The following is a 23,984-nucleotide window of genomic DNA, read 5'->3' as shown; positions in this document are numbered from 1 at the left end:
GGTTTAGCATTGACTAAACTGGTGTCTATTAAACAAATCAGTCATTTTTTACTACTTTTTCTTTCCTTATAGATATATATTTAGACATTTATATATATATATATATATAGATTTATAGATAGATCCAAGAGGCACTGTACAGACTGTGGCAACAAATTTCCTGGAAAGGACAATAAAAAAATCTAATCTTGGTTCAACTCATAGACTGTAAAAAAAGATTGACGACATAACAGCTCCCTAAAAGTGAAGTCAAAACATCTCTATCGCCCCCTGCTGACTGGCTGCAGTATAGGTCATAAAGCCCGCCTCCTCCATGTTAACAGATGGGACATGAGTCAAACTATAAAATCAAAACACACGTCAAATAAATGTTTCTCAAACATGGTTTCTGTCTTTATAGTTAGTTCTTATCATGCTGATTTACATCCATGTGTTCATTTTTCCGACAAGTTTTTTTTTAATTAGTTATTTGATGCTGTAAAAAGGATGATTGACAGCTCAGTTGACAAATATGGCTCCTGAGGGTTTTCGCTCTTTTTCAGTCAGTTAAAGCTCCTGTGAGGAGTTTTTCACTGGTTATGAAATAAACTGAAATTTATTCTGATGACTCTATATGAGCCACAGAAGGAAACCAGACCATCAGCGACAAGACTGATTATTTCTATATAGTTATTTTTAATGCCTGACACTGCTGGCGGGGGGCAGATGTCAGACGAAGCGATTAACTAAAGACCGAAAGCAGGATGGGATTTGTTGTTAAAAACCACCACTTAAGTACGTACAGGACAAAATCAGCAAAGAGATAAGAAGTACAGCTTTGTCCACAGGGGGCGCCAAATCAACACAAACTAAAAGTTCCTCACAGGAGCTTTAAATGTGTGTTTTGGTTAGAGGAAGGGGCGGGACGTTAATACCGCAGCTCCACCAGACGATCTCAGGGATATTTTGGCTTCACTTTCGTACAATGAGAAGACGCGTTGTCCATCTTTATATACAGTCAGTGGTATAAAAAAACACTTAAAGAGAAGGTAATTTAAAGGGCACATTCCATACCCCTCCACATTTTGTATTTGGTAACAAGTAGGTTGACCAACCGAGCACCTGCGATCTATTCGATATGTGTTTTATGGCATCCCCTGAGGGACAAAATCAGACAGCGTTACACTCGAGTTTATACAGTTCATACAACATTTCCAAACTTCCTCTCCATGTTGCCTCTCAGACTCTCTTTCATATGAATGTTTGCAAATGCGCCGCCAGCATCCTCGTCCATCTCTCCAGTCTCCCCCACACGTCTCCGCTCCAGCCATTCATCCTCCCCATGAATCATGCATGTCCTCCCTGCCTTCTTCTGTCCGCTCGGTTTGTCTCTCAGCAGGATGCCAGTTATCTTTATCTAACCATCAATCCTCTCTTTTCCTTCCAAGCTCCAGATCTATCTCCTCTCCCCGCGGTGATCGAGCCGACTAGCGGGCTATTAGTTCTTCCTGTCAGGCTGCTCAAGTATTCAAAGAGGTCAGGCGAGTGTGGAGGGGGTTATTGTAAAGCGGCTCCGGCGTAAAGTAGTCCTAAAACTGAAAATCTGTTTGGAAAACTCAGTTGTTGGAAAATTTAAAACACCAATTTTATGAGTCATAAAAACACATTTTTTAGTGCGTCTTTGTTGCACACTCTCCCTTATCCTCTCATCTTTCCTGCCTGTATGATCTAATGAAGCAGGCAGATCCAAGAATGATCTTAAAACCTGTAATCAAATATTAAAGCACGTACTTGTCTGCCAGAGACCCTGCCCGAGTCTCTCGTGGCATCCCGGCTCATTAAAACATATTGCTACCTCTCTGATAGGGGCTGAAAGAGAAAGACTCTGTGACCCATTTCAGGTCTTTAAATGCGTTTTAATAATACCGAGTCGTTTGTTTACAGTGATATGAAACTCTCCAGAGTTTGGTTAAACGGAAGAGAAACAAAGAGAGGTATCAATTAACGGAGAAAGAGGTCGACGTCGAGGGAGATGCAGGGAATAATCTAACTATTTAAGCTATTTACTTACCAGACTGAATCAAAATAAAACACACGAACACATCAGTCTCAGTAAAACTACACTTCACAAGCTTTCCAAATACTGCGAGGCAGACGGCACAGCCAGCTCCGACAGAACAGATGGGTATGTAAATGTAGAATATGTACAGCTCTGATGCTCGGCGTCTGAGCTGTGAAGTCATCGTTCCCCGCATGGAAATATCCAACTCAACAGAGCCGCTAATGGGGAGCTGCGCTGCTAACTTTCCCTCTGAAGTGAGGTTGGACAGTATGCAGGAGCGGGGCAGCAGCAGGTGAAGCAGACAGCGACTGAAGAACTTTGGAGTGGAGCGGGCACGCAGCCAAAGAGGGACCATGATTAAAATTAGTTGTTGGATGTACAAGAGGGACATTACGACAGAGTGCAGTAGATTTAGTCTTAGTCTTCAGTCTACCTGGGTGTAACGTTAGTGAACCATGAACAGGACAGAAGAAGAGAGTTCGGGTGACCTTTCACACGGCCGTTAGAGCACTGTCTTCAAAGCCACCAGACTCCATTAACAAAAACAGTCATTTTACCTCGCACAACACGGGACATTTTTTTGGTCTACTGACGCTTCGTTACACGCCGCGACACACGTTAGTTGGGAAGCGAACTAACCATTTAAAACACCACACAATAACACAAACAAACTAACCGATGGAGGCAGCGGTAGAGCATCAGCACCTCCCGTGTACTGCAAGATAATATGACTGTTTTTGTCAATGGAGTCTGGCGGCTATGAAGAGAGCTGTTTCTGGTAAAACAAAGGATGTTACTCTTTGACAAAAGGTGCCTCTCTATCTCTTTTTGATGCCAAAAAATGTAAACATATGTTTCATTTGCATAGGGTGCATGTGTAAGGTAACCATGGCAACGTGTTTATTATAAAAATCAGCTGGGTGGGAAAGTAACTAACTTTAAGTACGTTTTAAATGAGCTACTTTTTACTTTTACGAGAGTAATTTTTTCCACAAGTACTTTTACTTATTTATTTCACTGTAAATGTGCCAGTGTTGCTGCTGCCCCTCAGCCTGATGTAAAGTTGACCATTAAAACAACAAATAAAACGCACACATTTAAAAAACAGGCAAAACATGAAGAGCCAAACAGGGTAAAAAAGCTTGGGACAGTTCTTCAGAGTATTTACTTGAGTAGAATATTTCAGTACTTTTCACACCTCTGCATTTTAGTCATTTTTACCTTAAGTCGATGAAAACTCAAAACATTTGAGTCCAGTTTTAGTCAATAAAAAGTCATCACATTTTAGTCATTAGTTTTAGTCCAAACGTTTTCTCTCTGGAGAAAATATGACCCCCCTCCAGTCTCCCTCTTCTCGTTTTTACCTCTTTGCATCAGGTAAAATGAAGACTTTACATTTTAGCAGATCATTAATACAGTAAAAGAGACGATGAAGGCACAACATCTAAAGATTCCTTTTCATCATCGCTTTGCATTTAAACAGTCTGACTGAAGCAGACAGCTGATGATCGCTCCTTTTTGAGCGGAAGAGGCGTCAAATGATGCGTAAAACACCCCTTTTTGTGTGAGTGCGCACAGAGCCTGAAGCAGAGAGCCTGGGTGACACAGAGCAAGTGCACAATCACCTTCTTGATACCCGTTATCTCCAACTGGGATACCGAGTTACAGGAATAGATTGCTTGTATTTTGACAGACAGATTTTACATGTCGTCAGAGTTTTTATAATCAACAATCTATTTTTAGCTTGTCAACGTCTCGTCTACGTCATGGAAAAAAGATTGCTGACAAACATTTATCGTTATCATTTTCCTTAACCAAATGAACACTGAGATAGTGGTGACTTGATTTGGGCAAGTAGGCTTTATGTACCCCTCTGTAGTTTGATTATATGTGTGTGTGTGTGTGTGTGTGTGTGTGCATGTCTGTACCTGTACTTGCAACACAGAAGTGAAAGTTTTCGCATCTTCTGCCACTCCTCCGATGTAAAGCGGTCTGGTGAAAACTGGCGGGTGGTCGTTCTCGTCCTGGATGTCAATCACCACCTTGGCAGTATTCGCTGGGACACACACAAAAACAGACAGTTAAACATAACAGAAGAAATGGGACAATAACACGACACATGCGAGGAGCTAGAAAAGAAAACATTAAGGTGTAAGAAATGAATTAACAATTGATGTAATGATGTACAGGAAGGGATGATCACCACCTCATCACTGCATGTGCCTGCTGACCTGTGTCTCATCGTGTCATCAGCTTTCAGTCTACCTATGCGGTAAAGCCAGCAAGTTATCGCTCGTGCTTTAGTAATTGTTTCCTCATGTTTCGCCTGCTGCTAACCTGATTTCCCCAAGTCAACCTCTGCCACCAGCCTGCTGTCTTCAGCTCTCCAACCACCGGTTCCTCCACGCCGCCTGCTTAGCTCTCATTCCCCCCTCAGGCTTCATCTCAGACTAACCAGTCTGTAACGTGTGCATCATTAAATCCTCTTCAACAGATTCACTTGAGTCTACGTTCTGCAATCTGGGTCTAAGAGAAAACAGCAATTCCTCCAACACAAGGAGAGTTAAAGACCCTGAGACCTGAAAGCTGATTAGTGCACATACAATCTGGGAACACATCGGCTACAGCCTGGCGACGATACAGCCGCTGGGAGCAACGGTGAACATGTTGGGCATGTCCGGTTCAGCCACTATTAAGTGATAAGGACTTCCAGCCAAGACTTCTTCTCCGTGCACTGCATTGTTTACAGTCCAGTAAGCAACTTGAGAAGCGACCGTGTGTTCAGATCAAAAGTGAAGCGACATTCGTCCCTCTAGATATGTCAACAAAATAAACCGAGTCATTTCTCGGTTCATTACATCCCCCGGAGGAGCGCGACTAGTAAGTTACACAGAGGTTCACTCTGGCTTACCAAAGCAGTATGAGCTCGAAACGAAACAGATTTTCTTATAATTTACTTTAATCAACGAGTCTTGCTTTTGCCGAAATTACATCATGATGCCGATTTGTAATTTGTCAGGTCTGTCCTCAAGAGGAGAAAAAAACTACTTCTTAAAATGCTCGTTTGTTGAACGGAGGTCGGATCGATCATGATGCATTCGAGGAAGTTGGGAAATCTGAACGCTGAGCGGCTTTCGTGACACTGCGTCAAAGGAATTTGTCTCAAGTTGAATATTTGATCTAGAGCAGATTGTTAGCTGTTAGCATGCAGAGTCTGTTTATAGAGATTAATAAGAAGCTAAATCATCGTCACATGGTGCTGATGGGAGCCGGGATGTCATTACGGCGGATTACGTTCCGCCTGCTTTTGCTCTCCTCACCGGCTGTTTTTCCTGCATACGCCGCAGCCTGCTGATACGTGATTGGTTAATATTACTCAGACTACAAGCGTAGAACAAACGAGACCAGAACACTTGCCACGTCGAAAAAACCACGTCCCGTGTAAATAGAGGTTACCACAGCGTTAACTAGCACCGGGACAAGGTGCCGCTGATAACGGGAATGCACTCACTTATAAGCCACCTCGCCTAACGGAGCCTCAATCGTCCCGCCGAACTTATCAGTGACGACAGCAGCTCCGTTGCTTCCTCCTTTCCAAGTCAGAAGTCTTAATAATTTATATGCCAAGATTGAACACCAAGGTGTTTGAGTTACAAACTTACTGCACAGAAAAACATCAACAAAAAGCGCATTTCAACCCAGCTTCACATTCAGTATCAGACGCAGCGCCGTGCCAGCGAGCCTCTGTCATTCAAATTCAGTGATTGCAACTTGGAGCGGCTCACATTCAGTCTTATCTGGCTGAAAACAGAGAGTTGTGAATCACACCCACATAAAAACTGCAACACAATACGTCAACCAGAGTGTGTGAAAAGGGTGAGTCATGTGTCAGAAAGAAAGAACAAATCCCAGGATTGTGAACTACTTAAGTTTTACTCCGAGAGAGACACATTAAAAAACGTTGGCACGTATGAAGAAAAACAAACCTTCAAACATTAATCTGCTTATCTGCAAGAGTCAACGAGACAGAAACGTCTATTTACCATTCCAACCTTCGCTCCAGTCAGAAAACCGGATTAACACATTGTTACAATCCTATTGATTTGTCGCCTGATTAAAATGCGAACCGAAGGAAGAATTGAAGGAGATTTGCTAATGACTACAAATGATTTGTAGTTTTAATCTCGACGGAACGCTTAAACTCAAACAGTGGGATGAAATGAGAGCAGCATGTGGTAAACACTATAATTAAAGAAGAAAGGAGCGGCGGCGGAGAGCTGAGCATCAATTAGGAAGAATGCGGATATGTTTTTAGAGAAGAAGAAGAAGAGGCAGGAAGAGTTGGAGATTAATTAGAGCCATTTTAGTTGTAATTTCAATTTAAGCCGTGAAAACTTGCTTTTTGTTGCCTTTTTGTTGGCTGCAGGGCGGGAAAATCCCTTTTAGGATGGATTAAATGGAGGGTAGAAATGACAGAAAATTAAGGCTGAAGTGTGAAAGCAGCAGGTTCAGCGCATCTGCACTGATTACTGTGTACAAATGTTTAGGACACGGCTTTACAGATACAATCTTCCAAGCTGCACAGCAGCTCGATTTGTCCGCTTTGATCACCACCAACATGTCTGATATGTCTGATTTGAATTCCGGACAGTTGCTTAAAAGCATTTCTGCAGGACCTCTGACAGCCAACGAGACAAACATCTTGTAGGAGGAGGAAAGGCAAGCAGCTCGACAGAGCAACAGACAACAAGCTGGTGTAGCCTACAGGTTTGATAGACAGCTGGAAAAAAAATAAAAAAGCTGCGCGAAAGGCAACAACAGCAGCTGAGGCCCGGGAGAACATGTCTTCCAAGAAATACAAGACAAGGAGAGAAGTTGGAGAGAAGTTGTAGAAGAAAAGTGGAGAGAAAGTGTGAGTGACTGAGAGAGAGAGCGAGCTATCTTAACTGAACCACGTAGTGTTTATGTGCCTGGTTGTAATTAGAGAGAAAAATCGGTGGTGATGCAAGCCACTGCAAAGGAGCAGGGTTCAAAACCACGCGCACTTACTCTTAGAGGCAGCTCGGAGGTTCCAGGACACCACCCGCATGGAGTCGGCTTCTACCTTCAGGACGTAGCTGGAGTTGGCCTCGTAGTCCAGCGGCTTGGCGGTGTAAATCAGTCCGCTTGTTTCATTCAGTTCGAACATACCTGGCGAGAGAGTAAGATGTTGTATGAAGCAGCTGGAGATTGAATGAGCAGTTTTATGTAGTAAAAAGCAGTGACAAGCCTTTATGTGTTTAAAGCAATGACATAGATGGAGGACGTGTCTCCATCTGCTCTCATTGTATGCAATTGATGCCAAAATAGCCCCCATGATGGGCGCTGCCATCTTGCGATGGTGACGTCATTTGGAGCCAGAGCTGCGCAGTAGAGATCGGCGGGTGGTGCCGCTGTAGCCACTTCTGCTAACCAAAACACACACATAACTTAATGAAAAAAACAGCAAAGAGTTTTTAACAGCAGAACAGCCTCTTTGTGTTGGTCTGAAGCAGACGTTCACAGATATGTAAACTTCAATGACTGTAGTGATTTGTTTTAATAACGTCTCTCGTCGTTCCTCCTCCACTCTGCTAATCAGGAACAGATCGGCTGCAGGAGCCGTATTTGTCAACAGAGCTGTCAATCATCCTTTTTACAGCATCAAATAACTAATTAAAAATAAACTTGTCAGAAAAATGAACACTTGGATGTAAATCAGCATGATAAGAAGTAACTATAATGACAGAAACGATGTTTAAGAAACATTTATTTAACATGTATTTTGATTTTATAGTTTGACTCATGTCCCATCTGTTAACATGGAGGAGGCGGGCTTTATGACCTATACTGCAGCCAGTCAGCAGGGGGCGATAGAGATGTTTTGGCTTCACTTTTAGGGAGCTGTTATGTCGTCCATCTTTTTATACAGTCTATGGTTTAAAGACTTTTCTGACAAGTTTAGTTTTATTTAGTTATTTGATGCTGTCAAAAGGATGATTGACAGCTCTGTCGACCAATCCGGCTCCTGCAGCCGATCTGTTATGCATTAGCAGAGTAGAGGAAGAAGGACGAGAGGAGACGTAACTGAAACAATCACTACAGTCAGTGAAGTTTACATATCTGTGAACGTCTGCTTCAGACCAACACAAGAAGCTTTGCTGCTGACACGAGGGATCTTGTTTCGGTAAGCTTGATGTGTGTTTTGGTTTGTGGAAAGGGCGGGACGTCCATACCGCAGCTCCACCAGCCGATCTCTACCGCGCCTGCTCCGGGGGTGTTTTGGCTTCCCTTTTTGCACAATGAAAGGAGGTGGATGAAATAAAGCAAATGAACCTAATCAACCTGGCCTCATTTACACTCCCCCTTCAGGGTATTTCATACTGAATAAAGCCCAGATGCTACTTATACTCATTATACAGTATTATCCACATCTCATTTAAATTTGAAATGCGTCTGGCCTCGTTGTCCCAGGCTAAGTGCAAGTCAAAGTTACCAAACTAACAGTTACTTTTATACAACCGACCTATATGTTTAATGCAATTGTAAGAAAGATGGCAGATTTCAGTGTAACCTTAACAGCCACTAACAAAGCTCATAGACCCTGTTCGTGACCACTTCTACTGTCCTTAATGGAAAACCAAGAGGGACTTAAGTTCCCATGAGTCTTTGAGCGATGCATCCAATTACAGCTTTTCAGCATCTAACTAGAACCCGTCGTTCCCGAGCCGTCGCGTCATCCTGCATTCATCCCATTCAACTATGTGTTGATTTGCAGTGGACTCCAACCGTGCCAGCAAAAAGCACTCACACACTTGTCAGTGACTCATCTGACCATAACCTTTTTCAACACCTTTGCAGAGTTGGGTTGGCTTTTTTGCACCACATTCACATTGCATTAATGCACAAGAATCTTGTTCATCAAATATGAGCTGTGGACCGAAGTCTTCCTCCATCTTTGTTTGTCTTTCCTATTGATCGCACAAAGAAACCCTCTCTCCGAGTCACTAGAATCTTTTCACCGTGCCACCTTGTACAAGCAGCATTTCACACATGCCCCAGAGCATAATTGGATGTCAACTGCTTTATTGTACCATGCAGTGCACCTGTGTGAAAGCTAGCAGCATCTGCGTTCTTAATTATTCCTCATTTCCCTGTAATTTGACGCTCCATTTGTAAGTTAGCGACTCAAAACCCTTCAATTTGAGGAGGTGATTCTTCTGAAAAGTGTGTGCTTTGGTTGCACCTCGCATGTTCTTTGCCTCCCCGTAACAGGTGGAAATGCTCTGCTAACAAGCTAATAACCCCTTTCATAAGTTAACGATATAAGCTACTTCACTGGCTGTAACACCCAGTGGCAGTAAAGCCAGCCAACTCCCAACAACAAGCTCCAATTTGGCGTGGAAAAAGCTCTGGAGCAAACTCACCTCCCTCGTTGCCCTCGATGATGGAGTACACCATGGTTTGATTGACGGCGGCTGCCATGATGGCTCCCACCGGGGTTCCGACAGCAGCCTCCTCGCTCACTGGTGGAAACCTGGGAACGGATCAGTCAGTCAGATAAGAAGATTAAAAAATATGTATATGTAGACCGTGTGCCCACATTCTCTCCGGGGTCGACTGCAATTTGGCAGCTTAAATACAGCTGAGAGATATATCTGTCAAACATGTCCAATGTTTTTCACTCCGTCGAGGTGATGGCTTTCGGTACCTTGACTTGAATCCAAAAGATAAAGTATATGTAGGAAGTTTTTACACTTGGTAGAGTTGTGTATCAGTTATTAATACACACCAGTAGGAGTAAATACACCATATATGACCACAGAGCTTCAGGAAGTGCTGCAAGCTAAGCTGCTAGCTTATTTCTAAAAGCTTAACTTGTTTTGTTCTGTGTTTAGCATTCACAAAGATTATACTGGGAGTTTTGTTATTCTCAGAGGTCCACATTATTTTAAAACACACCTACCGGTTAATAAAAAACGATTAGGAATAAAGCAAGTGTATGTTGTAAGTCAGTGTCTCCCTGACACTACTTGGTAGCAACTGAGCTAATGCTAACTGGAGTGCACTAGCTAGTTTAAATCTTCCGTAGGGTGAAAGGATAAAGGCTAAAGTGACGTGAAACACAGCTTTCGGTACCTTGACTTGAATCCGAAAGATAAAGTATATGTAGGAAGTTTTTACACTTGGTAGAGTTGTGTATCAGTTATTAATACACACCAGTAGGAGTAAATACACCATACATGACCACAAAGCTTCAGGAAGTGCTGCAAGCTAAGCTGTAGCTAGCTTATTTCTAAAAGCTTAGCTTGTTTCGTTTTGTGTTTAGCATTCACAAAGTTTTTACTGGGAGTTTTGTTATCCTCAGAGGTCCACATTATTTTAAAACACACCTACCGGTTAATAAAAACGATTAGGAATTAAGCAGTGTATGTTGTAAGTCAGTGTCTCCCTGACACTACTTGGTAGCAACTGAGCTAATGCTAACTGGAGCGCACTAGCTAGTTTAAATCTTCTGTAGGGTGAAACGATAAAGGCTAAAGTGATGTGAAACACAGCACGTCCATGAAGAGTTAAAGCTTTGTATTAAACTGACACGATTCTGAGCCCTAGTGTACATTGTGTTCAGATAAAACTTGTTCTGATGCACTACATTTGGAACAGGGTGTCCCTATTAGCGGCCTGAGCCACGCAGGCAGTGAAAACAAACCCGAGCCTCGTCTTGTTTTCGCCCACCTGCCTCTCTTTGCATGTGGTGGGCAGTTTTCCCTGCTTACTACCCTCACAGATTTTCTGAGGATCTGGCAACTCTCACGTTTCCAGCAGATTTCGCTCCATTAAATAAACCCAGTCCCGTCATTAGGCCAACCGTCACAGCTGGCTAAACATTATGACATGGGCTACCAACTGGCTAAGCTATCAAGTAATCACAACGTGATGAATGGGGCTGCGCGGGAAGAGAGAGATAGCGTGTGTGAGTGTGTGTGGGTAGATGTTAACTCCCAGTTCAGTCAATTGCTCCTCCAACCACCTGCTCTACTCAAACACTCCTCCAAGCAAATATGTAATAAAGTTGGAGTTTATGGAACGAATATAGAATTAAATGGAAAAACAAATGTATTGTCTGTGGCAACGAAACCTCGGGACTTGCAGCAGCTGAAGTAAATCCTCTTTATGGAAAAATATAAGCCTTTTTCACAGCAGACGTTTTTACTTGTCATAGTGGGGAAAGCACAGGTGTTACTAATAACATTAACGAGGCCTCTAAGTGTTCCAGTAAGCCATGACAGAGCGAGAATGAGCCGCATGCACAATAGCAGGGCCCTGAAACTGAAGCAGAAATACACCGAGCAGACAATACATTATGACCACTGACAGGCCGAGTGATAAACATTGATTATCTCGCTACAGTGGCACCTGTCAGTGGGTGGGATATGTTAGGCAGCAAGTGAGCATTTTGTCCTGGGCAAGCGTAAGGATGTGAGCGACCAAAACTGCAGCTCTTGTGGGGTGTTCCCGGTCTGCAGTGGTCAGGACCAAAAGTGGTGCAAGGGAGGAAAACCAGTGGACCATGGTTCAGTAATGGTTTGAGGAACACATAAACGAGTTCAAGGTGTTGACTTGGCCTCCAAATTCCCCAGATCTCAGTCCAATCGAGCATCTGTGGGATGTGCTGGACGAACAAGTCCGATCAAGTGGATGCCCCACCTCGCAACTTACAGGACTTAAAGGATCTGCTGCTAACGTCTTGGTGCCAGATGCCTCAGCACATCTTCAGAGGTCTAGTGGAGTTCATGCCTCGACGGATCATGGCTGTTTTGGTACACAATATTAGGCAGGTAGTTAGAACGTCATTCATTTCATTGTTTTTAATGTGTCTTTTTATTGTCAGAAAGGGCTGTGGAAGTCCTACCTTATCTATCAAGACATTTTCACTGGCGATAGCTGACATGTTCAGGTTATATTCCACCCTTATTAGATAGCTAACAGTAAGTAAGAAATGAGGGAAAGAAAAAATGGTTCCATGGTGGATAGATGGAGAGATGAAGGCATCAGGTAGGTCCAAGCACGTCTCAGGACAGCAACATCAGGACGGGGGTGTTGTTTGCGATCATTTTTTTCATTCTCTCATTGTTTATATCACTGCTAAAATTTCTCCCACTTACTCTCACACCATTTACGCTCATCTGCATTTCTTCTTCTGCGTCAATATTCTGTCTTTTCTCCGTCTACCCCTTTACACACTCCTCCTCCCCTGCCCCCTCCAGCCCAACATCCCAGCAGACATCCGCTACAATGCTTATCCACTCCTCCATCCCTCCCTCTCTACAATAGCTATCTGACTGGAGTGAAGGAGCACAATGGAGGGCATGCCCACACACACACACACACATACACAAAAACGCTGATACTGGACTACTTACAAGCATACAATACAAATCATACCAATGCACACAACTACTTGTAGATGGGTCAGAGCGCGTTTACAGGCGCCAAGATGCACAAGAGACCCCGTGCATGTGTTAAGTGTGGAATAGTGCAGATAAGCACACGCGCACACACGGCTCATTATCAAGCCCCTGGCCCCCTCCTGCGCTCGAATCATTGCTGTCCTAACTACAGCAAGCTGGGCTGATACTGATAACAACAGAAACACACACACACACATATATTTGCACTACTATACTTGTGAGGACGTCACATTGACTTTCACTGATTCCCCGCAGGCCGACTCCGGCTGTAATTTCATCATAATTCTAACATTAGCACCAAAAAACCAACTCTGTGGTCTCAGTTCTAGAAATCAAAGACTTACCCTGCAGTGATTTTCAATTTCTGAGACAGTGTGAGCTGATTTTTGTGCACACAGAAAGGCACACACACAGGCAGAATGTGGGCTACAAGATATAAACCTTAATACAGCTGCGAGAGCGTTCAGTGGACACATCTACAAGGATTGATGCTGGTGATGATGCCCTGCTCCTCTCTGTGGGTCATTTGTTTGTCTCACTCATTAGGTTCTCTCGCCTTTCGCCTGCTTCTTTCAGACACATATGACACATCATCTTGTCATTATTCTTTCCGTCCCTCTTCCCACGGCTCCTTTTCATTTCTCTCTTTCTTTACCGCTTCTGTCACGTCTTTTAATATCTTCCTTTTTCCTTGTCCGCACCAGCTGCAATGTCCTCTGTGTTTTTCTTAGAGCTCTCCCACAGAGCCTCTTTTTTTATTCATGTGACAGTCATGTTTGATGTGCTCTGTGACATACCGTTCGGTGTGGGAGGCCGTGCCTGGGAGACATCGAGGCAATCTCAAGTGGGTTAGATCTTATTAGCCAGAAGAAGAAGGAAGAAGTATAAATGTGTGTGCGCAATGCTGGGAAGATGCTGACAGTGTGGTCTGTGTCAGCCAAGTCTTACTCAACACAACCATATGACTCTAACAATATCTAGACTCATTGCATAGATTGACAACAGATCTGGAAAATAAGATAATGGAACTATTCATACTGCCACAAAGCCAGCAAAAATCCATCCATTATCTATACCGCTTATTAGGTGTGGGACAAAATATCGATACGGCAATATATCGTCACCCTGACTCGCGCAGTACAGTTATCGGCCGCGTCACTACTTCACGACTCTTCGCGGTGTTGTTACGGCATGAATGAGGGTAACGTGAACAGAAATTAACTGGCTGAAGAAGAAGTTATCGTGATGTATCATTGTATGATTGTCTTGCAGTATATCAATTATGGCAGAATCACTGTATTGTGATATCATCGTTATCGCAGGCCACGTATCGTGAGTTACTTTGCGATTCCCACCCCTACCGCTTATCCTGTTTTAGGGTCGCGGAGGGGCATTGGCTGACATGACCAACAAGTTCTAATTACGTTCAAAAGAAAACATTTTAATCTAATATTCAAAGAACGTTTTAAGGATGTTCACATTTCAAATAAAGTTCTTGTAACGTTAGAACTTAAACTAAGACAAAACGTTTTAACTGCAGCATTCTGAAGATATTTTCAGGATGTTATTGAGGCCTGGGATGTACGAACGCCTGTTATAAAACATTCGTTCACATAAAAACAACGGTAGAACATGCTCACTGCAACATTCTGAGGATCTTTTCAGGATGTTAGTACGGCCCGAACTATCAGAACGTGATTTATAAAACGTTCCTGAAATGTGATTTGAACATTCTCACAGATTTTCAGAGAACGTTCTTCTGCTATTAAAAGGAACATTCTGGGAAATAAATAAAAACGTCCCGCTCACAACATTACCAGAACATCGCACGTAACTTTCTCAGAACATTCTTAGAACAAAACATTTCTAGCTGGGTGGAGCCTATCCCAGCTGTCATTGGGCGAGAGGTGCACAATGGATTGAACGCCAGTCAATCACAGGGCTGAAACCTAGAGACAGACAACCTTTCACACTCACATTCACAACTACGTAACGTATACGGGCAATTTATTGTCACTCATTAACCGAGCGATAACAAAGCCCAAAATCAAGAAGTCTCTTGGTTTGTCCAACATTCGGGTCATACATTTTTCAGACATTTATTCGGGCATTTGAACCCTCCTCAAATTGAACTCCTTAAACAAACAGCAGCTCTGGCAAATGAGTGAAAAAATTAGGTCCGAGGTCTGAGTTAGGTCCGACTAACTCAGGATTTATATCGGGCTTAATCTATACATTATCCACTTCTAGTCCAGAAGTTCATATGTCACATAATCTAACAACATCAAATTGCTAAGCCTTTACAATCTGTTCCAAATGGCCATGATGTCTTGAAAGGGGAGTTTCAATCACGGCCATCAGAGTGTGATGAGATGCAATAATAAGTCGAATCGAGGGAAAGTTCTGCAGATTTTGAGGCGGTCTGTCCATAAATGTTCAAGGGGATTCTATAACGGTTTAAGAATCCAACTATGAGCCCCTTCAGTATTGTTTACAACAAATAAAATATGATTCTTTGAGCATGTCGTAGCTGTTTTGTCTGCTACATAATGGTAGCTAAACTAGGGTAGCTGCTGGGTTTGCCAACAATGATTGGTCCAACCCAATGATCATGGCAACATCATGGCAGTATCCTTCTATGATATTACCGTAGAGTGTATTTCTTTGGGAAATAATTCCAAGTTAATTACCTAAACACTAATTCTCTCTCCTCAACCACTGTGATGTATTTAAGGTAGATAATTTAAATGTAGTAAAGAAAGTCAGATATCCAATAAGACCTCTGTGTTCTTTTGCCTGGAATAAGTTTGACTTTTGACAAAGCGCCGTCAGCAGCCTTGCAGCGCTGACCCCTATACACCAACTCTAAAGACATTTTTTCCCCCACACATCTGTTACTGTATCTTCCCGCACCCTCCTCCTCCTCACCCTTTCCAGAGGGTTGCTAATTGAGTGTTGGATTTTCATTAGGAGACTGTTGACTGAGGCGTCTTAACTGCCTGCAGTAATAACCTTCACAGGCTGTACGTTACTCCTCCTCCCCGCTGTGTCCATTTCTCATTACTCATGGCCTTCAATTTTCACTGCACTTGTCCCTACAATTTCCAAGAGCTGTTTGGTTGAAATCCAAACTGATAAGGCAGGTGTTGTGATTTTACAACACCTTTCAAATTTGATATTTCTGACTGTTGCTTTTGGGATTGAGAACGTTACATGTGAACAGTTGGAAGTGGTTAAAAATGTTGTTGCAAACCAGTATTAGTTGTTTTACCACAGTTGCAAGGCCGGGTAACTAATGTGTTTTCCTTCTTTTGCTCAGCACAGTCTGAATAATCAAAATTCATTTCCTGCACCCTCTGGCACTCTCCCTCTCCCTCCTATCTGTCTCCATTCTGCTGTACCTGTTCACACACGACCTCTCAATATTTGTCACTCCTTCTTTCTGTCAATCACTCTCTCTGGTCTTTACAGCTCTCTCTGTATCTCCCAAAACGCTTCTCTCTTTTCCGCGTACCGTCGGCAAGTGTCTCCGCATATTTTGTCTCTTCTCGTGGCCCCTTTCTCACCTTTCGCCTGACAGTCTTGTCGTAACTGTCAAATGACAGTCAAATGGCTCGGTATCTCTAAAGCAGCCTGAGTGGAGCTTTGTTGAAGTGCCGATACATAAAACATATGCGAGACAGAGCGGGGAGAGTAAGAGGACTACAATATATACAAGGGCTGTTGACAAAAGAGGCTATCAGAGGGAAGGTGATATGGAGACAAAGAAACATGAAACAAGAGCAAGAGAGGGATGAAACAGTCAGTCTGTCTGTGTAGATGTGTTTGAGGTAAAATAACCGCACCAGGGTGGGGAATTATTGAAAAGCAGAGTCTGTTACAGTAAAAATCTTATATTCAGCAGATCTGTGTGTCCGTGAGACTGTTATGCGCCTCCCATTTTCTTGCATTGACAGCACAGAAGCTAAAAGTCACAACCAAGCATGCTTGTAAAACTGTTGCTTAAAAACCTCAAAATAAATCTATAAAATAAAAAACATGGTATTTACATTTTTGTTAAACTTATCCTATTGGATAAAAGAACCGACTCCTCATATAATGTGAATTCACTTGAACTATGAGAAAAAAAGATTTGACCATATTTTATTTAAGCTACAACCAGCAACAATGACGTCAGATCAATGTGCTGTTGTTTGATGTTTTCTAAACATGTAGCTAAATGTATGCAGAATTTGAGTCCAAGTCAAATTTCCCTACAAGGGCAATAAAGTATATGGTATAGCCTTGTGTTGCGTGATGTGGTATCATATCGAATCGCATCGTATTGCATTGTATCGTATCATATCGTATCATATCGTATCATATTGCATCACATCGTATCTTATTGAATTGCATTGTATCATATAGAATTTTATTGTATCGTATAGCATCGTATCATATCGCATCGCATCATATTGCATCATATCGTGTCACATCGCATCGCATCATGTCGTGTCGCATCGTAGTGCATCGCATCGTATTGCATCGTATTGTATTGCTTCACATCATATAACAACATATCGTAGTGCATCATATTATATCATATTACATCGTATTGCATCACATCATATCGTATTGCATCGTATCGCATCATGTTGCATCATAGCGCATCGCATCGTATTGCATCATATCGTATCGCTTCACATCATATCACAACATATCGTAGTGCATCAAATTATGTCATATTACATCGTATTGCATCACATCATATCATATTACATCGCATCGCATCATAGCGCATCGCAACGTATCACATCGCATCATATCATGTCGCATCATAGCGCATCGCATTATATTGCATTGCATCATATCACAACATATCGTAGTGCATCCTATTGTATCATATTGCATCACATCATATCGTATCGCATCGCATCGCATCGCATCGCAACGCATCGTATCGCATTGCATCACATCATATCGTATTGCATCGTATTGCATCGCCTCGTATCATATCACATCGTATTGTACGATGCTGTCACGAATAGGTTGTGGACTTATTACTTCTCTGACACTACACATGCTGTAGGTTTAAAAAGGGGAAACACAGTCATAAAAGAACAGTCATAATACTTAAGTGCAAAATCAGACCTAAAACATAGCCTCAGGCGATAACAGCTTATTCTGGTACTTATACGCATGTGTAAAACCAATTTTAAATCAGTCAGCCCAACATGTCCCCCCAACTTAACACATGAAATATCTTCCAGAGCCAACACATCTTCATTCTAACTAGCAAGTCACAGCCTCTGCAGTCTGATTTACAACAACTAAATAATCACCTTTTGCTGGAAAGTGATTGCAATTAAGGGGTTAAAAGGATGCCAGAGTGTTGCAATTGATGTGGTCTGAGCAAACCTTCAGAAAGGAAGTTTAACAGGTAAGACTACTGTTGGCAATGTGAATTTTGAATACACAAGGGTTGTCATTATATATATGAGTGTCCTGGTATATTGTTAGTCCGTCTGCACTTATGAAGCTTGTAATAAAAAAACAGACTGCAGAGGTTTAAACATTTCATCTTCATCCACGTTTGTGTGCCGGTGTGCTCACTTTGCATCCTGAGTTGTTTTAATGAAACATTTTGATGTGTGCGAGAGTGACTAGAATTTCAAAACTTCGTTTCCGTGAGCGAATGAGAGAAAGAGGGTGAAGGGACATCCGGAGATGGTAATGATTCAGCTTGTTATATTCATTAATCAAAAACCAAGTCTATTGTGTCTGTCTCCTGAAACCAGCACATCAATCTCCTATCTCCCTCTCTTCATTATCCTTTGTCCTTATTTCTTGACTGAAGAAACCACATCCATTAAAAAAAATAAAGATCCACTTCAGACAAAGAAAACCGAGTCTGAAATATGTAACGACTGTGTTCAAACAGCGAGAGACAAAAAGGACACAACTAAACATTTTTCCATGTTACCATGTTTTCTTGTGTGATCTCAGTAGGGTATCTACTTTATTTCCATAGGAAAGCCAAGATAGAACTTTATTTCAGCTTTTGTGTATTAGAACTAATTATCTGTAGGTCAAAATTTAAATGGTGTTTGTGTCTAAGTGTTTTGGACATGCATTGTTCCCGACGCTCTGGGACTAAGTCATGTGTTCATCAGAGTGACTGCCTGGGGAAAATAACTGCTCTTATTCCTTGTTGTTTTGGCGTATAGTGCCCTGTGGCGCCTACAAGAGGGGAGGAACAGTTATGTCTGGGGTGAGACGGGTCTGCAGTTAGTTTCCTCCCTGTTTCCTGATCTTGGACTGATATAAGGTCGTGGATGGAGGGCAGGTCAGCTCCGATGACCTTTTGCAGTCCTGTTTGATGGCAGATCCAAAGTAATCATTGATTGAAGCACACAGAACAGACTGGATTATAGCGGAGTAGAAATCAGCTCCTAAGGCAGGTTGAACTTCCTGAGCTGGCGCAGGAAGTACATCCTCTGCTGGGCTTTTAGTGTCCATAATGTGGGAGGTCCATTTGAGGACCTTGGAGACAGTGGGTCCCAGAAACCTGAAGGTTTCTACAGTAGACATGGTGCTGTTGAGTATGGGACCAGGCGGGTCATCTCCACAGAGATAAATTACAGTCTTAGTTCTGCACACTTTTAAAAAGTCCAAAAAGTTGTTGTATAATGGAAAAAAATCCAACAACATATGATCTGGGGAATGATGCCTAGATAGGCTCTTCTCGGCGCTGGCTAAAACTACATTTTGAATCATATTTTTCTCCCTGTGCTGATGCTCATTCTGCACTGAAGCCAGTAACCTGAGGTTATTTCAGGCTGCAACATAAAACTTGACAGCAGCTGGACTTTCAGGGCAACATACAGTAGATCCGCTGTGTAAAACTGTCAGCAGTGGTTGCTCGGTTTCAAGAAGACATCCAAATTTGGAGTTCCATCTTGGGTTTTTTCTTTGGTTTGTTGGTTTTGAAATCTGTGTCAGAGCCAAGAAAACTGTCGCAACAGTTTTATAACCAGCTGAACAAGGTACGTCTCTACAAACGGGAGGAGAAGAGGAGGGCTGAATCTGACAGTGGCTACCATCTTCTTCAAGGGATTCACAGGCGACACCATGACATTGGTTTATGGTCACGCAAACCTGCAGAAACAGTCGCATTTATCCAAATCAGGACTATTTTTTAGGGCACAAGAACAAGGACGTTAGAGATGTGTCATTTTAAAAGGGGACCAGCTGTGTCTTCTAAAAGAGTGTTCCTAATCTAGTTCCTACATTATGATACAGGTAGAATTAATATTCAAATTGATACAAACTGTTGAGCTGAATTTCTGCTGGATTACAGCCTTAAAGAACTTGTCACCATCTGTCAGCCATCACGCATGTAAATCACAGTTTTCATGCTTTTTTTAGGTGTTTTTTTTTTTTGCTTGCATTGGCCGAAATAAGGTGTTTAATGCTGCTTTTTGATGCTTTCAAACTATTTCCAACATGTATAAAGCAGCTGGGTGAAGATGAGTCAAGTGGAAAGAGCAAAAAAAGAGCCACACAGAAGGCTATAAAAGACAGACCAAAAGCCGAAACAAACAAAAGGAAAGTGTGCCCTCATATCTACAGTACAGCAATGCACAGATGTCGCTCTACCTGACTGACTCTACGAGTGTCATCTATCAACCTACCAGTATATTTACAGTGTCAGCCTGCCTGTCTGCGTATCTCCTTGTCCATCTGCGTCATAACGCTTCTCTACTCGAGTCTTTACCTGCTTGTTTGCTTCAATCTACTCCAATCTGTCGGCCTGTCAGCTCATCTGCCACTTTAAAGACTTTTCTTCCTGTATGTTGATCTGTCAGCGTGTGTGCTGCCTGTCGATCAACCTCAGTGTGTTTCTGAAATGGTTTATTCCAGCAGCAGTCACTCGCTTCCTCTCTTCTTCCCTCAAAACTTTTACTGAACATTCTCCCTGTTCAGCTTTTCTCACTCCATACTTTTTACTTTCGATATCTGAAACTCACACTGCACATCTTTGAATTGCTTCTCCCCACTATCCCCACCTTACATCTTCCTCTATCTGTTCTTCATTCTCTCTTTTTTTCCGATACCTCACCCCCTCTCTCTCGCCTCTCTCCCAGCTGCAAGCAATCTTATAAATAACAACACCATGGTTGTTTGCCATTTGTTGTCACAGTCGTAACATTGCCAGGAGCACTCTACGTGCACTTGCCTGTTTGTGCGCATCAACACAACAAGGTAACCTTCAACTGAATCGGTTAGACATATCCCGGATTTATAGAGCCATGGATCGGACGTGCTTGTTTTTGACACACATGGGGGAGGATGTGTTTACCTCATAGTTAAAATGTCTAAGGGCCTCAGGGACTTTCATTTTGGCAGGGAAGAAGTTTAATTTGATAGAAAATAGTTTACTGCGCATGAAATGGGGTGTTGCCTCTATAAACAGACAGCAAGACAGAAAAGAAGTAACAAAAGGGTCGAATTTAAGAGTCAAGGGAGAATAGTTGTCTAGAATGAGTGCATCCATAAAGAAAATAGAAACGTGAGATCAAAAAATTTGTAACTGGCTTCAAAGGCTGAGCAAAATTCTAGCAAAATCTATACTTATACCTATTTCTGCATGTTCCTGAGCGTAACATCATTTTAGAACACAGTATAGCTCACACTGACTTCCCTTCTGAGAAGAGCAGCATGATACAGGTTGTACAATAGTAAGAACAAGAAATAAAGAGAAAGTAATGACTGTAAAACTGAGCTGTGGAGTACCCCAAGGTTCTATACTGGGTCCTCTTGTGTTTTTTGTCGTTTCCCCACTATAATCATCAAATATTATGACTTCCTCTTTGAATTCTTTCAACTATTGTAATAGCAGTACACAGCTGCATTAAAATGCCCCATGAATGAAGAGATGTTTGTATTTCATGTTTTCCACAGCTTAAGCTTTAAGAGACATGAGAGGAGAAGCATAAGGGGAGGAAGTGAAAAGAGGATTTTATAGTTTTACAAAACTCAAAGACCTTTTATACAGTTGCATTAATGTTTACATTTGTAGTTTTTATCTGCTTATTTGCCATCTGTAAATCACTCTGAATGGCACAAACCTGTACAAAATGTGCTATGCATATAAAGTTTGATTAATTGAACACTCTTACAAAAAGTTTTTCAGCATCAATAAGGTGATTTTTGTTGAATTTTATACTGAATACTGAGTTGTTAAATTCTAATGAAAACATTGTCAAAAGCAAATACACGCTTTAAATTTAAGTTATCAGGTCTATAAGAAGAATCAATAAAAGTCTGACTCTGTTTATTTCAAAGCTATGTGCATAATGTAAGATTGTAAAACAGTAATAATAAAAAAGAGAAAGTAATGACTATTAAACGGAGATGTGGAGTACCTCAAGGTTCTATTCTGGATCCTTTTGTGTTTTTTGTTGTTTCCGCCACTATAATCCGGCTCTGTTTATTTCAAAGCTGTGTGCATAATGTAAGAGAATGTTAGGAGAAGTCTATTTTGTCACACTCAAAGTGTAAGATTAAGGACTCAGGCTTTTGCAGTTATGATCCTTTAACACTGGATAGATTTGCCAGAAGTTACATGCATCTACAATTAGTCTATATCGTTTTATAAAAGAATGAACACAAAGTTCCTTTTATTTTCAGTTACCTTCAATGCAGACAAATAGGGTGGTTGTTGTTTAAAGGAAAAATTGGAAGTGCACTGGATTAAAAATTGCCCAGCTGGCTGATAAGATAAAAACTACAACCTCCAGCCTGGCTGCCTGTGATTCCTCGACAGAGCGTGAACTCTATACGTCTGTATCAGTGCAGAGAAACTGACAGATACGACCAGATTTATTTAAATCCCTTGCCATGGTGTAGAGTTTTATCTCTATCTTTGTAATGATGCAAGACAAAGCAACATATTGCCATCTTTGATCACTCAATGTCTAGATTAAAAACAAAGCTTTGATGTGAAGAAGTGTTTTGGCTCTTAACTCTATCCCTACTTTCTAATTAGATTCATTAACAAAGTACAGGCTAAGAGGCATTTTGACAGCATGGGGGGGGGAGCCCACGCATGAATTCACAGACACACACACAAATACACACATATGACAAAAACAAATAAGACACATACATGCTCGTATGGTTGCACATGCATACACACGCAAGGGAAGAGGTGGGAGGGTTTTGTAGATTTCAATAATCTTTGAAAAAGCAATATTTTGTTTCTGTTCACTTAACCCCATGCTGATAATTGCCTCTGGGTGCTGATAACTATTCATGCGCATGCGATACTGGCTGCATACTAATTCTGCAGGTGCAAGGATGGTGCTACAGTGAGAAAATCATTCCGCTCACACAGTCGCTCCACAGATTTAACAAACTTCCTCCTCGGCTTGTTAACTGTTTTACTGGATTAGAGAGGTACAGAGTGAATATGCACAAACAGCAGGTTACAGCGGCAAAGCCACGCTTCACTGGTGTTCAGACTGAGTGCACTGTAAGCATATGTGTACCTGCAAGAGAGTGTCTGTGCATGTTTATATCTTAACATTTTCAACTTTAATGTTTTCTGAACAGAAAGCTTGTATTATCACGTCAAACATGACGAAACTGCAAACCTCCTTTGCATAACATTGGAAAGGTTTTAGAGTTTAAAACAACGAACAATGTCTACTACAATAACGGCAAGGCAAACTGAAAGACTGTGCTATGCTTAGTAAATTTGCAATTTTGTGGACCTTTTGTAAAGTGTGTAAATTTAGTTTTCATTAGGCTCTGTACATCCCAGTAGATATGAAAGGAAACACTGACTCTATAAGGTTAAGGAGCAGATTTTCAGCTGCCGTGATGCAGTGTAGGAAATTGTAGACATTTTCCCACTGCTCACCCAACATGTATGTCAACGATCCTAAACATCTTTGAAGCTGAAATGCACAAATTTGTATCATTTTTTTGACGTATTCAATTGGACAGCAGAAGAGAAACAGGAAACTCAGATATGAGAGAGTTGGGATGACATGCACAAAGGGCCGAGGGTCAAAGTCGAACCCGGGGCTGGTGCATCGAGGACTTGCCTCTGTACATAGTGGGCCTGCTCCTCCGACTGAGCTAAACCTGAAAGACATCACTATAAGCTAAGCTGTTTCATCAACACTTCTGAACGTCCAGGGTGTTTAGAAGTATTGTGATTCTCTATAGAGGCCTGAACTTCACGTAACATGTTTGTTTTCAATGTTTCTTCAGTGGTCATAAGAGTTTGCTTCCTTCTCTCTCTGATACACTGAGGTTAGAGTGACATTATTCTGTTGTCCACATATTGCCCACCAAATCTCTCGACCCAGCCATCCTCTGTGGTTTCTAACTGTCTGTTGCAGTTAAATACACATCAATTAATAAGTTTTGACATTTTAAAGGGATAGTTCAGATTTTTTGAA

General features: G+C 41.9%; 1 protein-coding gene across 1 annotated transcript in view; it reads right to left on the bottom strand.

The window, feature by feature from the left end:
* LOC138593144 (protocadherin-15-like) overlaps positions 1–23,984 on the bottom strand; it is a 211,046-nt gene that overhangs the window by 47,404 nt on the left and 139,658 nt on the right. Inside the window, exons 27-29 of the mRNA XM_069664016.1 lie at positions 9,487–9,596; positions 7,091–7,231; positions 3,970–4,097 (exon numbers count right to left, since the gene is read on the bottom strand). Coding sequence (XP_069520117.1) covers positions 3,970–4,097; positions 7,091–7,231; positions 9,487–9,596 — 379 coding nt within the window. The remainder of the gene's footprint in view (positions 1–3,969; positions 4,098–7,090; positions 7,232–9,486; positions 9,597–23,984) is intronic.

The sequence above is a fragment of the Semicossyphus pulcher genome, unplaced genomic scaffold, assembly GCF_022749685.1.
Source record: "Semicossyphus pulcher isolate SPU_LCO1_2020_fin unplaced genomic scaffold, fSemPul1.0.p SCAF_16, whole genome shotgun sequence".
NCBI classification, from domain to species: domain Eukaryota; kingdom Metazoa; phylum Chordata; class Actinopteri; order Labriformes; family Labridae; genus Semicossyphus; species Semicossyphus pulcher.
The sequence above is the reverse complement of the archived record's forward strand: the minus strand, read 5'-3'. Positions and strand labels throughout refer to the sequence as shown.